Here is a 22,319-nt window from a genome sequence, read left to right as displayed (position 1 = left end):
GGTGGGAGCCGTATCGAATGGCAGTGGTGGCTGGCTGGGTGAGTAGATGAAAAAATATTGTCTACTTCTCAGGCTTTGATTGGATGGTATTGTTTGGCCCGTGAGGGCCCACCACGGGTCCCTTTTTTCTAATCGGAACAGTTTAATGTGTAGAACTCATCGAGTACTACATGCTTCCAAAAAATCACGTTGATTGGATATCGATAACAATCTGATCGTGTTAGTTTTCTTTGTCAACTGTTAACTATAATACCATCTAATTTTTATATAAAACTGATTTGATCATATAGTTAGTGATATCCGATAGACGTGATTTTTTATAAGTATATAGTACTAAATGAGTTCTACATATTAAACGGTTCGGATTATCAAAACAAGACCCATGGGTCCCGTTTGTTTGAGGTTATAGCAAGAGGATTAGGATTATTAATACCTAGGGACTAATATATGGGGTGTTTGTTTTGAGAGATAGCCTTGGGACTACTAATATCTTGGGACTAACTAATACCTTGGTATTACTAATACCTTGTTTGTTTTGAGAGATGGGGAGGGTACTACTAATACTTTGGTATTACTAATACCCTTGTGGAGGGGATTCATAGTGAGGAGGTAGAGATAGTATTATAAAAATAGCGAGGGGATTATAAATTTTTTTATTTATTTTATTTTTTATATATTGGGAATTTTTTTTTAAATATTAATGTTTAATTTTTTTATTTGTTTTATTATTTTATATAAAAATAATTTAACAATTCCTCACTATTTATCCCCTCACTAACAATCCCCTCACTATTAATTCCCTCACTAACAATCCCCTCCATTCTATCTCTGAAAACAAGCGACCCTCACTATCAATCCCATCCATTCTATCTCTGAAAACAAACGGGGCCATGATGGGCCCCACAGGCCTAACTTTACCATCCAAATAAGTGAATGTACCCATGTTATTATTTTTTGTTTTTCCTTTCATTGCAGGTGGCTCACGTGTCCGTACGTTGATGGGTTGGTCGGATTGAACTTTTTTATTAATTTACTGTTTAAATTAATATTTGTATATTATTTTTTTATTTTTATTTTGATGAATAATGAAAACTTTTTAACTTTTTTTGATAACTTTTTAATTTTTTAACTTTTTCAAGAGTTGCCAAACTAGCCTTAAATATAAAAATGATTTTTGCATGTGTTTCCACTAAAAACCTAAACAAACACAGAAGTGACAACATTTCGCACTAATGGTGGTAGTTGGAAAATTTTAGAGTGCTTTCAAGAATCACTTATCCTTAGAGAAAAAAAATAAAATAAATAAATACTATGAAAAATCTCAAATGCATTTTGGGATTTTCAGATGTGAAGAAGTTTTTATTTTATTTATTTTATATATAATAGAAAAAATAGGGGAAAAAAGAAAAGACAAACAAGGAGGCAAAACACCAACAAATCAGTTCACATGGTGATTCCACTAACTAATGAAATTGAACTTTGTCCTTCATCATCAGAAGAATCCCAAAAGCATCTAAATAAATAAATATAATATGCAGCTTTTGTAGGTATAAGCTTGAATTCAAAGGATTGCTCTGTTTTTCACTAGGAAAATTCTCAGTCTTCTCTCAAATTTGTTTCAGGTTCTCTCTCTCTCTCTCTCTCTCTCTCTCTGCTTTGTTTCATTTATGTTTCTTTGTAATTCAGCCCTAACTATCACTCTATTTCATTTCCTATATATATATATATATATATTAAGGATTGCTTTGTTATTCATTTATGTTTTCAGTTTTTTCTATCTATTTAAAGCTTTAGTTTTTCATTGTAATGCAATGATTTTGAAGTTTGTTACAAATGGAGTGATTTTGAAGTTTCTCTGTTTTGAATTTTTTGTCCCTGACAAAATGTTTCTCTGTAGTATGTAGTCTTTGCATAATGTTAAATCAATACTAATGTATACCAATACTTGTTTAGTGCCAAAGGTTTATAATTTGATTTTGATACCCCAAACCCATGTTACATGAACTCTTCTAATTTTCTAAATATATGAAGAACTTCTTGCAGATACTCGACACTTGAGTAAGTGTATATGTGAAATTGGACATTCATTTGGTAAGCATGCCTAGTAGTAATTCGAGTTAACCATAAAATTATACCAAAAGCATTTTTTCCCTAAACTTTATGTCGATCTTCCTAATAGATTTTCTTTGAATTCGAATATATTTTTTTTCAGCAATGTTTAAGAAAATTATAGTGGTGCTGTTGATTGGATTAGTAGCGTGGGCATATCAGATGACCCGACCTCTGCCTTCGAAAATCTGTGGCTCCCCAGGTGGTCCTCCCATAACCGCAACTAGAATAAAGCTTAGAGATGGGAGACATTTGGCCTATCAAGAGATCGGTGTCCCTAAAGATATGACCAAACATAAGATCATCTTCTTTCATGGATTTGCCTGCAGCAGGCTCGATGGAACAATTTTAAAACCGGTACTTTTTTTTATGAATTTTCAATGTTGTTTGATGAGTATTTTGAAATTTGTGATTTCATAGTGGATTGTTTTCAGGAAATGGCTGAAGAACTAGGGGTGCACGTTGTGTCATTTGATAGACCAGGTTATGGAGAAAGTGATCCAGATCCAAAGAGAACCGCGAAAAGTATAGCTTTTGATGCAGAAGAGCTAGCTGATCAGTTGGGGCTCGGATCAAAATTTTATGTAGTCGGGTATTCCATGGGAGGACAGGCGGTTTGGGGCTGCCTCAAGTACATCCCACACCGGTAAGTTTTAGCCAAGTTCATTCTCTGCTTGATTGTGATAACAAGTTTAATATCTGTGTTATTTGTGTTCGTTTCTAAGTAGAATTGAAAATTAGGAGAATACTTTGAATGAGATGCGAAATATCAACAAACTTAAAAGAGAGAGAAAAGCAATGGGAGAATATCAGATAAATGGAAAACGCAAATTAATGGAGTGCCACTGCTCGTACTCCTCGGCGTACATTAATAAATTCCTAGTTTCAAAATGGAAAAAGAAAAAAAAATGACAATAGTGAACTTAATTGTTCCCTATCCTTTGTCATGAGAATGGCTTCTTTTTGCTGCATTATTTACTAAGTTACTTGGACTCGCATTGTGTCGAATACGGGTCTAGCTGTCGGGTCAATCTAATTTTCATGTCAATGACACCTGGACACGACTACATTTCAAAATTTTTAACTACTTTCTCAGTATTTTTAAGGATAAAATGATGTTTTGAAACTAAAATATAGCATTTTTTTGGGTATAAAATGGAAGTTTAAGAAATAGCTATATAGTAAACTTGACTGCTCATACATACTTGTTGGTTGCATCTCCGACTAGACATATCGGATACGTATCTCATATCCTTACCCGAGTGTCAAGTGTCCGACACGAAAACATAGCTTTACTAATGTTTCTCTTTCCGTTTCTTGAGGACTCAGATTTGATTATTCGCAATGCTTGACAGGCTAGCAGGGGCAACGCTAATCAATCCTGCTGTCAACTTCTGGTGGCCTAGTTTTCCTGCAAATTTATCCAATGAAGCCTACTACCAACAATTTCCTCAAGATCAATGGGCGCTTCGGGTTGCTCATTACACCCCTTGGCTTACCTACTGGTGGAACACTCAGAAATGGTTTCCTCCCTTTAGTATCATAGCCGGAAACCCTAAATTTCCTCCCCAAGATTTCGAACTTTCTTCTAACCTCCCCACTCCACAGATGATCAAGGTACTAAAATTTTCTTTTGCTTTATTATTTGGAATGAGACACCAATGTTATAGTCTCTTCGGAAAACTAGGACAGAAAAGAAAAGATTAGGTAGGAGAGAGAAAAGAAAGAAAAGCACAGTGGTATCTCTCCTTTGGATAATTTAGAAGAGAAAAACTTGAGTTATTGCCTTCTCTTGTTTGAGAAAGATTGGAAAGATAAAAGAATAGAAAAGAAAAGATAACTTTATAATGATTCGGGATAAGAAACTGCCCTTTCTTTCCTTTTTTTCTCCGTCTCTTCAAATCACTCCATCCAAGCAAGCTGTTAAAGAATGTGTGTGCGATTTCACATGATATTTCTTCAACATTTGGATTCCTCCAATGCAGAAAATTCAAGATCCCTATTGTCCTTTGTTTGGAACTTGGAAACATAAATTTGCTAAGAAAGCTGATTAAGAGAAAGGTGTGGGAAGGATGCTATCAGTTTATGCTTTCTAAAAGTTGCGCCAAACAGGACCATTATGGATGTTTTGCAGTATTGCACTGTTTGCAAAATGTTACTTTTTGGAAACACTTTCAGATTACCATTAATTCAAAGTTTGTTACTTGTTTGCATGAATAACTAGGTTATAATGCAACAAGGAGAGTTCGAGTCCATCCACAGGGACATGATGGTTACATTTGGGAGTTGGGAATTTGAACCGGTGGATCTTCAGAACCCTTTCCCTGACAACGAAGGTTCAGTACACCTGTGGCAGGGTGATGAAGATGGCCTTGTCCCTGTCACGCTGCAACGGTATATCGTTCAAAGGCTTCCATGGATTCACTACCATGAGGTTCAAGGTGGCGGGCACTTGTTTGCTTACACAGATGGATTCAGAGAGGCTATCTTCAAAACACTCTCGGGGACAAGTAACCTTACAGTTCGTTTGGTAGAGTAGGCAAGAAGAGAAATCCAAGTGAGAAAATAAAAGAAATGATTATAATTTCTCACTGTCTCATTTGATTGAACAATACATGAAAAAGAATACAAGTGCTTTCTAGATGGGTAATTTCTATATTACAAATTTTTGTAACGAGTTCTCGTTTTTCACCAAATCTCACCATTTCTGACAAGGAACAAAACATGAGTTTTAAGGAATTTCTTTTTCTCACCATTTCTGGTATATATATAGTTAATTACTATACCAAGGTGAGCAATGGAACTATTCCAAAATAATAATAATAATTCCATCTTGAACAATTTCAACAGCTTGGGAGAAAAAAATGATACAGGAGGAAAAATTTATTCATTATTTTGGCAAAGCAGATGATACATAAACCTTGACTGGGATAAAAGAAGAAAATCTAACATTACAAATGCAAGAGGGGAAAAAGAAAACAACACAAGCTACAATTTGGCCCGAAAAGTTTCAGAATAACTACAAAGTGCCATTGGGTACGTTGTAAAAGAGATTGCAGAGAATAATTCTCCAGGCTGAGAAAATTGAGTCCATCGAACATGGCATTTCCCTCTTGACTTACTTAGGCATCCCAGTTTTGGGGCAGAGGAGAGCTTGGCTTTCATCAGATAGTACAACAGGGCCTTTCCCGGGTCTTGTGCAGATGAAGTAACTGACATCTCCCTTGTACTTCTGGGCCGGAATGTTATCCTTAATTTCTGGAGGTGGGGGCAAAGCTTCCACATCTTTCATGTCCTTAACCCCAACATCTTGTAGTATTGACTTATCACCAATAACGTAACTGTGCCACCAACGAGAAAAAAAAAAACACGAGGATGAGAACTTATCCACAGAGTGCTGTGGGATGGTAGAACCCATTCGATCCCCTTAAATACAACTTTTTTAGCAATTACAAGAAATAGCATTAGATGGTTGATTTGATTTTTGAACTTGTCAACACGAATTACCTGTTTAAATCAGTATCTGCATTAGGAGGGAAGTGGAAAAGCAACCTCTGAAGCAAAAGGGCAGCAACCTTTCTACTACGTGCAATCATAACTGCATTTGGCCCGGCATCAAAAGTATAAGCAACCTGTCAAAAATCTCAATATTAGTCATGTTTCCTGAAAACTCAATCGTATGCTAACACACCTTGACAATTCAGTTTTTTTCTCTCATTATATTTGTTAGTTATGCTATCAAGACACTTCGATGGCATGGCAACAAAAACCCACAAATGGGAAAAAGGCTCCAGCCTAGGAGAGAGAATGAGATCCATCTAAGTGAATTTCTTGAAATTATTATTTATTTAAAAAAAATCATTAACTAACATCACAAGCTAATAGGAATTGATAAAAATTCAGCAAGTTGCTATTTTAGTTTTTTTGGCTAAAATAGCCAATAAAATAAAATATCACATCCAATCCATAATCATTTCACTTTTTTTTCTCTCACAAACATCAAATCAACTACAAAATATATATATATATATATATAAAATATAAAATATAAAAAAAATTTCCCAAACACAACTATTTTAGCTAGAATAAAATAGCCAAAAAGCCAAATAACCAACTAAAATAGCCAACTTCTCAAACAAGGCCATAGTTTGAAATGCTCATGACATGAGAACACAGATGATTAAGATATATAGTGAGCCAATTTGATACACATTTAAAGGGGTGGTTCCCACCTCTTTGCAATTAGTTTTACAAATTCCATTTTAACAGTAATTTTTTTTTTTTTTTGATAAATTCCATTTTAACTGTAATTCAAAAACCTTCCATTAAATTACAGAATATGTAAAGGCCTCCCAGTATTGGTCCCTGAAAATAGTGAGTGCTGGGAAGGTAGACTAGGCACAGAACTAGATTTGGCATGATATGCACCATGTAGTTATTCTCATACTAAAATTTGCAAATTATAGAAGATATGATTACCGATAAACCGTGTTTTTACACATTTGTTGTTTGCAAAACAGTGGAATATAAATCTTATGTCCTTTAGATAGTGGGAACAAACCTGAGGTGATTCTTCTGAGCGATTCCATTTCTCGACACAGCCAATTATCCTGAAAGATTACACCCTTGTCAAAATTATAATTACAATACCCAAGAAAGAAACATAAAAATATGATTATCATGCCACCAAAAGTTCAGGATGAGAAAAATGAAGAGAAAAGGATATGCCTATGGGATGTGTCATTCATGTAGAATATAGGGGGAGATGTATCCATGCAGACTGCATGGAACTGGTTGCTGTCAGCACAAGCCAAATGTGCAAAAGATGGAAAATCACGATTTTTAATGGCTTCTTCCATTTCAACAATGCGTTTTGGTACTACTTCCTGTTCCAAAACAAGAACGAAAAAAAATCAATTCAACTACAAACATACTATGAAAACTTCATTTACCATAATTTAATGAAAACCATCTGCTAGGAGAAAAGGTCATGAAATTTATAATGCACTAGCTTGTTGAACAATCTAGCTCAACTTTAGAAGCAAGTTCAGGCTATTATGAAGACTTTAACAAGGACACAAAGTCTCTTTTATAAGAAGAAATTGTTGAAGTGAATTAGAGAGGTCAGAAGAGGAAAAAATACCTTTGCTCTATGCTTTATGAGCATACTTGTTTCAACAGTCTCACGCATTCCTGAGGTGCTACTTGTTTCCTTCTGCCGTGAACTTACCTGGAATCAACAGAAGCACCATTTGGTAACAAAATCAATTAGGTTTTAGAAGAAACCATAATACGACGTAAACTCATTCAAGGGATCAAATATAAATGTCATAAATCTGCCCTCTTTAAATGCATGATAACATTTTTGAATAATAATTGGTAATCAAATATGGCATGACATACAATTTGTATACCAGTCTCAAGCTAGCAAGCATGATACAAAATATTGTAACACATCCCAAACCAAATAAACAAAATTTACCCTGAAGATGATTTGTTTCAACCTAGAATTTTTAAAACACAAACAACATGATTTCAAAGATTATTGCAACATTCTACATGTCAAACCCAACTGTCAGTTAATTAACCAATTCCATCAGTCACAATTGCAAAAAACAGCATTTGCATCTTAAATAAACAATTCCAGCTGACTAAAACCTATATTACTGGAAGAAAGGACAAACTAAACGACACGAAAATGGCAAAAAAATGTTGGAATAAAAAGCAGACTTGTTTTCTTCTTAAAGATCATACCATGGAATAGCTGTTAAATTGTTAAGAGTAGAAAACTTAACTAAAAGATTACAATAGAGTGCCAATACCTAATGATTTTCATATTTTTCAGCATAGCTCCAAAATGATCAAAGAATGGTTATAAAAATTAAAAAAAAAAAAAAAAAAGGAGAAAACAATCAAAAGTACTGAAAGAAATCCAAGCCTAACAAGTAAACAGAAGGAATGTAGTAAGAAACATGAAATAAAGGGTCTTCGCATAAAGACCCTTCCTATTAGGAAATGAATAAACAGTAGTTCTCACCACACAAAGGCAGATTATGCAAATAAGAAAGCATATAGAGATAGGAAGCTAGAGCCAAATGCTACTCACATAGCACAAAGTGGGGAGTTTCAGGGTGTTTTGCAGACACACTACTTATCAATTATTATTATATTATTACTTTTCTTTCTTTTCTTATTATTATTATTATTATTATTATTATTATTATTATTATCTTGTGGGAATATGATTTCACTAATCAAAAAGCAGCCAACTATAGCTTTTTTCAAACAAAGAATGCCAAATGACAGAAAGATACATACCACAGCAATAACAATAACAAGTTCATCCCAGTGCTTCTCATCTGCAAGTTGAACAGCAATGCTGTCGCTCCCATCATCATTCTTAACCAATTGAAGAAAAGAAAAATCAGAATAACTATTCAAAATCATAACAGGAATGCTATAAATAAACCGTAAAAATCAAACTTACTTTTCCCATGATCCACTTGACAAATCCACCATACAAACTGCGACAAGCACTACCTGAACCTTGCCTGCATATAAATGAACAAATATTATGAAATGTCACTTCCATTATTTACTTGCATTCATGTATCCCAGATATATAAGAATCAATAAATTATACAAATTAAAGAAAAACATTACACAACTGAATGAAGAAGAAAATCACAATCCCAAAAATAAACTGTAACGCCCCGACCCTTTACACGTCATCGATATTGTCCGCTTTGGGCCACACCCGCACGGATTTGTTCTTCCCAGTGGGTCACCCATCCTAGAACTACTCCAGCCTAAGCACGTTTAACCGGAGAGTTCTAATAGGGATTTCACCACTTGGGAAAAGGCCTCGATGCTATATAAGGGTCCAGGTTTTTACTTTTATAGCCCAGGAACTCCCCCTCCATTCCCGATGTGGGACACCGGGGCCTTACAATCCACCCCCCATAAGGCTGCACGTCCCCGTGCAGTAGCCTGCCAGCTCGCAAGCCCGCCCACATGCACCGAGAGACGCCAGGGGCCCACACTCGGTACTCCAGAGAGTCGGCTCTGATACCATTTGTAACGCCCCGACCCTTTACACGTCATCGATATTGTCCGCTTTGGGCCACACCCGCACGGATTTGTTCTTCCCAGTGGGTCACCCATCCTAGAACTACTCCAGCCTAAGCACGTTTAACCGGGGAGTTCTAATAGGGATTTCACCACTTGGGAAAAGGCCTCGATGCTATATAAGGGTCCAGGTTTTTACTTTTATAGCCCAGAAACTCCCCCTCCATTCCCGATGTGGGACACCGGGGCCTTACATAAACTGCAAGATATTAAGCAACTAGACTGACAGAACCCTTTACACCACCAGTCACATCAACCAGTATAGTCAGAATGCATGGGAAAAAATCAAAAAAATAAAGACATACCATGCAGACCAAGCCATTAACACAGGAATTTAAAAACAATACAAAAAATTATTAAACAAAATCAACTAGAATATAAATACCTCGCTATAGCAGAAAGTTGTCCAAGATCTTCTTTCACATTCATTAACTTTGCAAGGGAAAAAACTGCAAGCATAAACATAAGAATCATTAATACCCTTTTGGAGCAGTTTTGGATCTGATACATCTTTAATTATAAATAAAGCAAGTTATACATGTGAAAGCTGATTGAACTGATGGCATTAAAAAAGATAAAAAGAAAGTTCACAGATGATATATGTGATTTCAACCATAAACAAAAGAGCATAAAATGCATTTGTGTTGCCTAGCGAACTTATGTCAACTCTAAAATAGGTTAAAATTTTTAAATTTCTCATTGGTGCCGAGTTTTGAGCATTAAATTGCCTTGTAAACAAGTAATAAAATGTTTTCCATGGTAGGGCCAGCAAAAAAATAATTTCAACATATAATTGTTACATCCACCTATAAAAATAAACAAATAATAGTAAAAGAATAGTTATTAAGGTCAACTTGTGTATCGCCTGCATTATAAGTTTAACTACACTCTATTATGTGTAAAAGGAAAAAGTATAGAACATTTTGCACATCAACAAAGAGCATCATCCAAAGAAACATATTAACTAATGCACAGTAACAAAGTGGCATTTTTTTCCCCATTCAAAATTTGTTTATTCCTTGTCAATTTTGAGTATTGATATCAACAACACCTACCAAATAATCAGTGTTAGCATAGCACTACAAAGAAATATGGAGCAGTCACCAGGACTAGACCACACTGTAGACTAAAAGAACGACAACCTTGAGGTGAATTCACTAGTTGATTTTTACTCCTTTCTATAGGAAATTCTTATTATGTTATTGAACCCTGCAGAGTTTTTTTTCTATAAAGCTAAGGTTACCATATCACATTCTGTCATCATCCTCCAATTTTCGTACCTAACGGTTACATACAAGAGCCCGTCAAAAAAACCCCAGTTCGGTTACCAAGTGTCATAATGACGAAACTCTTTTTTTGTAAATAATACATGAATATTTAAGAAACATTTAATCGGAATTCCAGTGAAAAAGAAGTATAAGTATAACTATATTAGATCAATAAAACAGATTGAAGTGTTCATATCTTAAAATTAGCTATGACGGTACAGTTGCTTGTTAGGGATTTTAGAGATAATTTTCTTATACATTTTCATAACATGAATTTTTAATCTGTAGAGAGTATAAAATATAAATATAGACAAACATAAATAGAGAAAGGTCATTTACCAAGGCATGCAAAACCAGCAGCAGATGAAGCCAAACCAGCAGCAGTAGGGAAATTGTTATACGATGAAATATGCAAATGCAGGTTCTCCCAGTCTTTTTTAGTGATTTTGATGCCCTTTTTCTCATCCTCAACATCACTAGCACGGGCCCGGATTTCCTTCAAGCACCTCTGAAATCTACCACCGGAAAGGGAAATCTCCTACACTAGCCAGCACAAAACACACAAAAAGAAAAGTGCCAGGAATCAAAACCAAGTCTAGAGAAGTAAATTGCACTCAGCTCAGTCTAGCTATTCATTTTTTTATTTTATTTTTTGGGAAATGCAAACAACATAAAACCCAAAATTCAGATATTTCTATTCTTAACTCCACTTCTATTATTATTATTATTATTTTTCCCAGTTCTCAGAAACTAAATTGATTGGAAAGGATCACAGATCCAAATAATAACAAGAAAAATAAAATCAGGAAAAAATGTAGGAAATTGAAAAAGTCAACAAGCTATTAAACTCTCAGTTTAAGATCCAAGAATCAACAAGAATCCTTGCACTCAACCACAAATAACACAACTATCTCTTATTGGCAAGAACACAATACAAATGATACAAATTGACTTTCCATTTGTCTTCATTTCCTCAGTTTTCTCAGCAACCAAACAGCCGAATAACAGCAGAATCACATATAAAAAAATTAAAAAAAGCACTGAAACATAAAAACCCAGAAATAGTTAGGTTTTTTATTACCTTTCCATTAAGCCACATGCGATCCTGATCAAAGCTAGGACTAACAGAGACAGTGGTGGTGGTGCAGAGATGTGCCGGATCGAGAGTCACACTGATACTATCATTAATGGGTAAAATCAAGCTTTCGTCTCTCTTACCCCAGTACTTAATCACAGCAATGTTGGTTGGGGTCTGAGCCGTAACAAGCAATACCCATTTCTTCGATTCACCAGCCATTTGCAACCCAAGTCTAGATTGCTGAATCAAAAAAACACAATTTTGGAATTTTCAGATAACAATTGCACAAGATTAACAGTGAGAAAGAAGAGTTTATTCAGAGAAATTATGGAAGAAGCAGATCATGTTATGAATCTCTCACCTTTTTGCAAGGGGGATTGAAGAGGTGTGTATGTATGTATGTTTACGTATGGAGGTGTGTATCTATCTATCTATATCTATATAGAGAGAGAGGGAGAGAAGACAGGAGGGAGAACCTCCATGGTTGAAAAGGTTTCTCTTTGTTGAAAATGTGAGAGGGGCCCAAATTTTTATTTTTATTTTTATTTTTTTAAGTAGAAATTGATTTTTTTATTTTTTAAGTTTGGGAAGGATTTTTGGTTCTATAAAAAAAAATATATAAAAATAAATACAAACTCTTCAGATTTCTTAAGATGCCAATTGCCTTACATGATTTCAGAAATTATATTTTATACTTTAAGGCCTCGTTTGGGAATAGACTAATTTAGTAACTTTTTGGCTATTTGACTAAAAAGGTAAGTAAAAAAAACTTGTATGTTTGGGATGACTTTTTGGTTAATTACGAAAAGATGTGCAAAAAGTAGAGAGAAAAGAGAATCTTTGACTTTTTAGTATGGGTTGTTGGCTTTTTGGCTAATTTAGTAACTTTTTGACTAATTGACTAAAATAGTCTCTTGCCAAACGAGGCCTAAGTTTCTAAATCGTATAGGACTATCTCTAATAATTTATCAAATATTTTATCAAATTTAAATTTGATAAAAATATTTATTTTTTGTTACACCAACTCAGTATCAAATCTTGTATCAAATCTCAAATTTTCTCAAATATTTCCCCAATTAAGAGTGGATGTGTTTTTCATCAAATCACTGTTCATAGTTGTTGGATTTTTATCACTTTACCGCTAGATGTCTCTCTAAATGATTACTTCAAGATAAAAATTTACATTGACCGGACGACCAGGCCCAATTGATTTGTGTTTTGATAAACCACTTGATATCAAATGGAACTTTTATTCAAATTTGATGAAAAAAAGATACACCATTGGAGATGTCGTAACAAATTACTTCTACCTCCTATCAAAAAAACTTACTTATTTTATTAATAAATTATTAAGTTAATTAATCATTTTTAATGATATTATACTTATATTTCAACCAGTAATTCGATAATTTTATTGTTATATAAGAGAATAATTAAAAAAATTATTTTTTTTATTAATTCTATTAAATAAAAAAAATTAATTATGGGATATTTAAATTTTTTATAACATTTAAAAAATTCAGTATTTGTAATTTATTCCATAAAATAATGTAAAGTGATTATTTTAGAGAGAAAAAAATTATTATTGTTTAATATAAAATAGTAAAGTAAAACAACAAATTGTTTGAGCACTTTGCTTTTACATCTTCGAATTACTTTATTTTTAATAACAAAACCCATAAGAGTCGATTATTAACACAACTTGATATATAATTACACCCTATAATTACATTATTTATTTCGATAAAGAAGGATAAAAGGGTAGTGACGTGATTAGTAGTCTTAGAATATTATTTAACTTATTTTGTACTAACAAAACAATTCCATTTATTCGTAATAATCGAAAATATTATATGTAAAAATAATGAATAAACTACAACGTTACAACAAAATTATTTATAATAGGGGTGTACACAGTCCGGATTGGTTCGGTTCTGAAAAAATCAAAAAACCGAACCGATCCTAACGGTTCTGTGATTTTGAGAACCAGATCAGACCGTTACACTTGTAAAATCGGATCAGAACCAAACCGAAAAAACCGTTCGGTTTCGGTTTGGTTTACGGTTCCAAAAATTTCTATTTACAATAATAAATTGTTAATATTAGCAAAATAATTACTCAAACTAATTACATTTAACTCATGATAAAAACTAATAATATTAAGGCATTATTTAATATTACATATATATATCATCGTAATATCATTAAAATTATAAAAAATTAATTAATAAAAATAAAACTTGATATTATATATATATCTTTTAAAATTCGGTTCGGTTCGGTTCGGTTCGGTTCGAATCGCTATTTTTTCATAAAATCCATTAACCGAACCGTTTTTACGGTTCTCATATTTCTTAATCCGAAACCGAACCAATTCTTTATAAAACCGAACCAAACCGTATGATTCGGTCTGGTTCGGTCCGAATTACCGGTTTGAACGGATTTTTGAACCGCCCTAATTTATAATATTTTGAATAGAAGAATTTAGAATTAAAATACATTCGCTCAACATGAAAGTCCTAAGGCATTTAGACTTGAATTTAAATAATCTTGAGAGAGAACTTAGGTAAGTTTCTGCATTATAATTTAACAATAAACTAATTAACATTCTAGTGTAAAAATAAAAAGAAAAATTAAAAAGAAAAGGGTAAGAAAAATGAGCCAGACCCCCGTTGTGGAGGACCCCCATAACCCTCTTACTGATCTACACCATTCATGATGTGTGGGGCCCATTCATGTATGTGTGGGATCCACATCATGAATGGTGTGGATCACAAAGGGGGTTGTGGGGGTCCTCCACAAAGGGAGTCTCTATCATTGCTGTTAAACTTTTAAGAGTAGGGAATCTTTCGGTGTACAATGTACACCGTATGTAATCTTACACAAAATTATATAAATTATTACAAATTTATATGAATAATCGTAAAAATTTATATGATTATACAAATTTGTATTTAATTTACTTATTTTTAGAAGATTATTTATATATACTTATGAAAACTTACATAATTTTAAATAAAATGATTTACAATATGCATTACAGGCCGAAATTTTTTCCATATATATATATATATATATATTGAGATGCTCTCCAACGGTTTACCAAATTTTTCACTAAATTTGAGTAAAAAATGATCATTTTCTCAATTTGATACAGACTGTTTCAATGGTTGTCATCAAAGCAGGGGTCGACCGATGGGTTGACCGGTTAGTGTATTTTTTATTTTTTTTTACCTCTTTGAATTTTTTGACCTATTTGAACCAATCTATTTCCAAGGGAACCAGTCAACTGGTTGGTCAACCGTCTGGTTGACCGGTTGGTTTCCCCCAACGGTCACACACAGTAAATTGGTGAAATTTTCCTCCTGTTCTCATTTTAATAAAAAATTTGGTGAATTCTCGTTTTGATACCAATTTAATAAAATTATTAAAACTGTAAAAAGTAACTTTTTTATCAAATTTTAAATTTAATATAAAATTTAGTGAAACGTTGGAGAGGGTCGTAAGGGGCATATTCTCTTGAATCTAAATGTTCAAAAGATCAAAGATGATAGGCGAGGGGGGCGTGGAAAATGAGGCTTCAGTAATTATTATTTCATGAATTTTAAAATAAAGATAAAAGATTCTCTTATTTGTACTATATTAGCGCATCTAGTGCGCAGTAATAATTAATTGTCATATTAAAAAAAAAAAAGGGAGTTTTTTTGATAAATTTATTTTCTAAGAGTTTTATTCCATTCAACTCATATTCTTTTTGACTATTCTATTAGGTCCAATTTGAGATAAGAAGATCAAAATACCCTTTTCATCTACTTATATTCTATTTAGTTCACATTATTTTTTTATGTTTCAATAAGTCCTATAGGTGACTTAATTACCAAAATACCCTTAATGTGAATATTCACACCGTCAATATAAATGTTTATATCGTCAATGTGTAGGGGCCCGGCTCATGTCGATCCTCGTGGGTGCTCAAAAAAATTCGAGTCGAGCCGGGCCGGCCCACAAGCCAAAAAAATAGGCCCAACCCGGCCCGTTGATAATATGAATATTCACATTGACAAATTAACATTAACATTGATAGGAGTATAAAATTGGCCTGCGGCCCGTGGGCGGCCCGAGACCAGCCCGTTGCCCAGGGCGGGCCCGTTCACAATATGAATATTCACATTGACATATTAACATTAACATTAACATTGACAAAAGTGTAAAATTGGCCCATGACCCGTGGGCAGCCCGAAGCCCGGGCCGGGGTCGGGGTGGGTCCGGCCCGACCTGTTGACAATGTGAATATTCACATTGACATGTTAACATTCACATTGATAGGAGTGTAAAATTAGCCCGCGGCCTGTGGTCGGTCCAAAACCCGCCTGCGGCTGGTGGGCTGCGCTGGGTGGGCCCGGCCCGACCCGTTGATAATGCAAATATTCACATTGACATGGTAACATTCACATTGATAAGAGTATAAAATTAGCCCGCCCCCCGTGGCTGCCCGAAACTAGCCCACAGCCCGTGGGCGGCCCGGAGCGGGCCCTACCCGACCTGTTGACAATGTGAATATTCACATTGACATATTAACATTCACATTGATAAGAGTGTAAAATTGACTCGCGTCCTATGGGTGGCCCGGGGCGAGCCCGGTCCGGCCCGTTGACAATGTGAATATTCACATTGACATATTAACATTAACATTGATGGGAGTGTAAAATTGGCTCGTGGTCCTTGGGCGGCCCGAAGCCAGCCCGCTGCCCAGGGCGGGCCCGGCCCGGCTCGTTGACAATGCGAATATTCACATTGATATATTAACATTAACATTGATAAGAGTGTAAAATTAGCCCGTGACCCGTGGGCAGCCCGAAGCCTGACCCCGGGCCGACGCGGGCCCGGCCCGTTGACAACGTGAATATTCACATTGACATGTTAACATTCACATTGATAAGAGTGTAACATTAGCCCGTGCCCCGTGGCTGCCCGAAACATGCCCACGGCCCGTGGGTGGCCCGAGGCGGGCCTGGCCCGGCTTATTGGCAATGTGAATATTCACATTGATAAGAGTGTAAAATTGACTCGCGTCCCATGGGCAGCCCGAAACCCGTGGGCGGCCTAGGGTGGCCTGGGTTTAGGTTCGGGCCGACCCCGGGCCGCGGGGGAGTTTCGGACAGCGGACAAGTTTTACACTTCTATCAATGTTAATGTTAACATGTCAATGTGAATATTCACATTGTCACAGGTCGGGCCAAGCTCGCTTCGGGCTGCGATCGGGCTTCGGGCCGCCCACGGGCTGCGGGCCAATTTTACACTCCTATAAATGTGAATGTTAACATGTCAATGTGAATATTCACATTGCCAATGGGCCGGGCCCGCCCTGGCCCGAGGTCGGGCTTCGGGCTGTCCACGGGTCACGGGCCAATTGTACACTCTTATCAATGTGAATGTTAACATGTCAATGTGAATATTCACATTGTCTTCGGGAAGCCACGGGGCGCGGGCTAATTTTACACTCCTATCAATGTGCTTGTTAACATGTCAATGTGAATATTCATATTGTCACGGGTCGGGCCAAGCCTGCCTCGGGCTGCGGAAGGGTTTCGGGCCGCCCATGGGCTGCGGGCCAATTTTACACTTTATCAATATGAATGTTAACATGTCAATATGAATATTCACATTGTCAACAGGCCAGGGCGGGCCCACCTCGGGCCGCGGGCGGGTTTTTGGTTGTCCATGGGCCGCGGGCCAATTTTATACTCTTATCAATGCGAATGTTAACATATCAGTGTGAATATTCACATTGTCAACGAGCCGGACCGGGCCTGCCCCGGGCCGCCCATGGGCCGCGGGCGGGTTTCGCACCGCCACGGGACGGGGGCCAATTTTACACTCCTATTAATGTGAATGTTAACATGCCAATGTGAATATTCACATTGTCAACGGGCCGGGCCGGGCCGAGTCGGGCTCGCCCTAGGCTGCTTTCTAGTTTTATACTCTTATCAATGTGAATGTTAACATGTCAATATGAACATTCACATTGTCAACAGGCAGGGCCGAGCCCGCTCACGGGCCGTGGGCGGGTTTCAGGCAGCTACGAGGCGCGGGCTAATTTTACACTCCTATCAATGTGAATGTTAACATGTCAATGTGATTATTCACATTGTCAACGGGCCGGGTCGGGCCCGCCCTGGGCTGCGGGCGGGCTTTTGGCCACCCATGGGCCGCAGCCCAATTTTATGCTCTTATCAATGTGAATGTTAATATGTCAATGTGAATGTTAACATGTCAATGTGAATATTCACATTATCAACGGGCCGGGCCGAGCCCGCCCCGGGCCGCCCATGGGCCGCGGGCAGGTTTCGCGCCGCCACGGGACGGGGGCCAATTTTACACTCCTATTAATGTGAATTTTAACATGTCAATGTGAATATTCACATTGTCAACGGGCCGGGCCCGCCTTGGCTCGCGGGCGGGTTTCGGACCGCCCACGAGCCAATTTACATTCCTACAAATGTGAATTTAAAAATATGAATGTTCACATCATTAAATTGCTAATCGTTGAAAAAATATTTGTAAGGGTAACAAAATTAAATATAAGGGCATAAGTGTCCAAGAAAATAGTGTAAATCAAAAAAATGGACTTTATGGAATAAAACTATACATACATGGGACTAAATGGGTTAAAATATTCCTTCAAGGACTTTTTAGGTTAAAACACTTCTAAATTGAACTTATCAATAAAAATCTCCCAAAAAAAAATCGAAAATCAAGGACTTAAATATAAATAATAATACAATTATAATATATTTAAATATCATCTATTGTGTGTTTTTTTTTTTTAATGAAATTAATCATTTTATTTGATGGGTTTTATTTCTTGACTAAAAAATATTAAAATCAAGACTTTACAGGAATATGTAGAGAGTGTATTAAGATTATAAATACTTTGACTTTTGTATTTTTTATTGATAGTTTTTAAGAGAATAAATTACAAATACACTCTTTCAGATTTGTTTAAAATACGAATTATCTCATGTGATTTAAAAAATTATAAATATCTTTCTGTCAGAATTTTTATTTAACAGAATTAATTGAAAAAGTAAAATTTCTAATTATTCACCTATACAATAATAAAATTATCTGAATTATTAATTGAAATAAAATTTTAACATTATTAAAAACTATTAATTAACTTGATAATTTATTAATAAAAGAACCTATTTGTTATGAAATTAGAAATCTTATGGGATATAAGGTAATTTCTAGAACCACAAAAAATAATTTATAATTTAAGTAAATCTCAAAAAGTGTGTTTGTAATTTATCTTTTTTTAAATTGCCACCGGAGGTGGAACGGTTAAGGGACCGGGGTGGATAATTAGTTATATAATTTTGAATATTTATAATATAATTAGTATATTATTCTTCAATTTAAGTAAATTTGATTTGATCTCCTGAAAATCTGAATAATTTTTTATTATTCCTTGAATTTTTTTTTTCTAGATTTTGTACTTATCCTAATATTTTCCAATTGCCCTTTTCAATTGAATATAACTAAATAGTAATATTAAGAATTCATAAACAAAAAAGTACAAAGAAAAAGTAATATGTGGTTTAGTCTCCGTTTGGGATGCGGGTTGACTTTTTAGTTATTTAGTTATTTTAATCTGAGGCTAAAAAGTCTCGTTTGGAATAGTCTTTTTGGCATTTTTTATTTTTATGAGAGAAAAAATAAAATGATTGTGGTTAGATATAATATTTTGTCATATTTGACCAAAATAGCTAATTTGGTCTTATAGCCCAAGAAATCATGCCAAACGGAGCCTTAGATTATTGCATAGTGGGGATTCACACATTATTTTTCTTGATACTTTTCTATATTTGAATTACTAGCATTCACTCGTACTATGCACAGGATAAATATTTTTTGTCCATATATATTATACTCATTTTTTTTTAATCATTTTGTTTCTCTTATATAAAACTTTTGATTTAACTCACTTTTTAGAAAATTAAGTTTTTATTTTTTAGTAATTTTTTTAATATTTTACATAGTTTTTTAAAAAAATTTAGATATACCTAATCTAGATACACTAAAAAAGTATAATATTTATATAATTTTTTTAAAAAAAAATTCACCAAAAAAAATAAATAAATAAAAAATAAGAAAATTCAATACATTTTCGTATTTTGTTGTATTCAATAAATCTTTTAAAGATTTTTGTACAAATTTTATACCTTTAAGTATATCAAGATTAAGTGGATCTACAAATATAAAAATACGAATTGAAAACTCAAAAAACTGTCTTTGAAAATTCCAAACCAAGTAGAGTATTATTTGTAAATTTAAAAGTTGTGTAAAATTATTAAAAAAAAATAAAAATTATGAGTTTAATGCACAAATAACTTAATACTTGTTATGATTTTATAGTATACATAAAATTAATTAATTTCCCCTTACTCCACCCAAAATAAATTTAGTTGTATTATGTGTAAAATTATTGATTTTATTTTTCATAACATAAAATAAAAATAAAACTAACATGTATCGCTAATATAATGGTAAACTTGCATTATCTTATTGGTGGAACACTACAAATACCTATCAAATTATACTTTTAACCATCTTAAACTTTTTTTTTATTGAATTATTTATCCACTAAAATTATAAACAAAATATAGTATTAAATTTAATAGATTCTTGCAATCTAAGAAATTATAATGAAAATAATTAAATTTTAATCTTAAATTAAAAACTATAAAGAAAAACAAAAGAATTGAAATCATGTTTAATATGATAGAATTTTCATTTCAAAACATAATATTTCCGTTTTTCAAGCCAAGTATGTACATATATATTTTGGATTTTGTAAAACTAAATAAAACATGAAAGATTAAATTTGGAGATTACAATTTTCTGCAATCTTTGTAGTCAAAATACAAAATCTCAAATGCTTGGAATAAAAAATAAATTATTAAAGAAAAAGAAAAAGAAAAACCGAGACTTGCATTCGATGGCGGATTGCGGACTGCTGGCATTCACTGCTGATGAAGGAAGTTGATGAAGTATATGTATTTGCAGTAGTAGATTGTTAGAAGTAATGGTTTAAGGGGATATGGATAGATGGGTTGTTTTATACATATATATATATATATATATATATATATATATATATATATATATATATCAATCTGTTGTAGGATAGTGAGAGAGTGGGATTGAAAGTGTTTAAGGGTAGGAGAGATTTGTTTGAGGTAGGAGAGTAACATATTTGTTTGGATAGATTTTGTATTTTTTTTTTTTTTTTTGAGTTTGGATAGGTTTTGTTTTTTTGTTTTTTTTGTTGACAATTTTTTATGGATAGGAGTTGTGAATAGTGGAAGAGTGGAAGTGAAAGTCTTTGAGGGTGAGGGACAAACGTAGAGTAGGAGAGAAAGGTGGAAGGATAGGAGTTTTTATTGTTATGAAAGTCTTTGGGAGGGAAGGAAAAGAGCTATAAACTCAAAAGAGAAGTACCACGTATTTTTCAAATTTATGAGAATTTTAGAATGCTATTTTGAAGCCTTTTAAAACAGCACTACATTCTATTATATCACTACAACAAAAAGCAGATTTGGCGACTAAAACTGGAATTTCGTCGCTAAAAGTAGTAGAATTGGCGACTAAAATGGAATTAGTCGCCAAAATTGGTCACTTTTGCCGACTAAAAGAGTTTAGTCGTCAAATATAAGGGTTTTAGCGACTAAAAGGCAGTTTAGTCGCTGAATATAGGGGTTTTAGCGACTAAAAAAATTTTAGTAGCCAAAGGTTAAGGTTTTTGGCGACTAAAAACATTTAGTGGCGACAAAAAAACAGTTTGGTTGCTGAAAGTCAAGCTTTTTGGCTACTAAAAAAAAATTAGTAGCTAAAAACAGTCAATTGGCAACTAAAACTCACTTTAGTAGCCAAAAGGGGGGCGTTTTTGGCGACTAAAAACAGGTTTAGTCGCCAAAAGGGGACGTTTGTAGGCGGAACATATTTTTTTAGCGACTGAAAATTAATTAGTAGCCCAAAATTATAGAATTGGCGACTAAATAATTTTTTTAGTCGCCAAAAGTGATCTAAATTTTTTTTTACTAAATAATTTATTTTTTACATAAATTATATTGAATATATATAATTATATTTATATATATAGTTTTGTATTAATACCGGTCAAAGTAATATATAAATAATATATGTTGCATTTATATTCATGTGATGTTGTAGTTGCATAGTGGGAAGAGTGTTTTGGTAAATGTTTGGAATGTGGGAGGTCTTAGGTTCAAAGCCTGAGGGTTATTTTTTTTTTTTCCAAATATGCTTTTGGCGACTAAACTCTGTGGTCGCCAAAAGATTGACTATTGGTGACGAAAAAAATAGTCGGCAAATGTATAAATAAAAAAAAATTCACTATTGGCGACTAAAAGTTTAGTCGCTAAATGTATAATTTCCAAAAATAGAATTGACTATTGGCGACAAATTCTTTTGTCGCTGAAGACCTGTATATTGTCGACTAACACTTTTTTAGTCGCCAAAGGTATTCGCGACAAAACCGGCGACTAAAATATTTAGTCGAAAAAAGTGAAAATTCGACTTTTGGCGACTAAAAAAGGACTTTTTAGATATATAGATAGATATAGATTCGTTTTTAGTATTATTGCACAATTTATATCAACGTTTTTTTTCATCTTCTACACTTTTTAACACCATTATATAATTAACATTAT

The 22,319-nt window shown here is 34.2% G+C and overlaps 2 protein-coding genes across 3 annotated transcripts; one reads left to right on the top strand and one right to left on the bottom strand.

Annotated features, from left to right (window-relative positions):
• The first annotated feature begins 1,192 nt into the window (after positions 1-1,192).
• Positions 1,193-4,774, top strand: LOC114261340 (uncharacterized). Of its 2 annotated transcripts, XM_028201611.2 has the most exons (6): positions 1,193-1,622; positions 2,044-2,091; positions 2,213-2,466; positions 2,544-2,755; positions 3,465-3,726; positions 4,334-4,774. In XM_028201611.2, exons 3-6 carry the CDS (start codon positions 2,215-2,217, stop codon positions 4,646-4,648), a joined length of 1,041 nt encoding a protein of 346 aa, XP_028057412.2. In that variant the 5' UTR covers positions 1,193-1,622; positions 2,044-2,091; positions 2,213-2,214; the 3' UTR covers positions 4,649-4,774. The 2 variants fall into 2 exon arrangements, with proteins under 2 accessions (XP_028057412.2, XP_028057413.2); XM_028201612.2 differs by lacking the exon at positions 2,044-2,091 and having other exon boundaries at positions 1,232-1,622.
• Positions 4,775-4,974: 200 nt separating this feature from the next.
• On the bottom strand, positions 4,975-12,304 carry LOC114261339 (GHMP kinase family protein). The gene is made up of 11 exons (XM_028201610.2): positions 11,945-12,304; positions 11,587-11,823; positions 10,845-11,043; positions 9,623-9,686; positions 8,597-8,660; positions 8,428-8,508; positions 7,253-7,339; positions 6,838-6,995; positions 6,671-6,719; positions 5,617-5,741; positions 4,975-5,450 (listed from the first exon to the last, which is right to left on the bottom strand). The coding sequence occupies exons 2-11, from the start codon at positions 11,800-11,802 to the stop codon at positions 5,228-5,230; spliced, it is 1,266 nt and encodes a 421-aa protein (XP_028057411.2). The 5' UTR covers positions 11,803-11,823; positions 11,945-12,304; the 3' UTR covers positions 4,975-5,227.
• Between the last annotated feature and the right edge of the window lie 10,015 nt (positions 12,305-22,319).

Source organism: Camellia sinensis, chromosome 1, assembly GCF_055761805.1.
Source record: "Camellia sinensis isolate YWXY chromosome 1, ASM5576180v1, whole genome shotgun sequence".
Taxonomy (NCBI): Eukaryota; Viridiplantae; Streptophyta; class Magnoliopsida; order Ericales; family Theaceae; genus Camellia; species Camellia sinensis.
The sequence above is the reverse complement of the archived record's forward strand: the minus strand, read 5'-3'. Positions and strand labels throughout refer to the sequence as shown.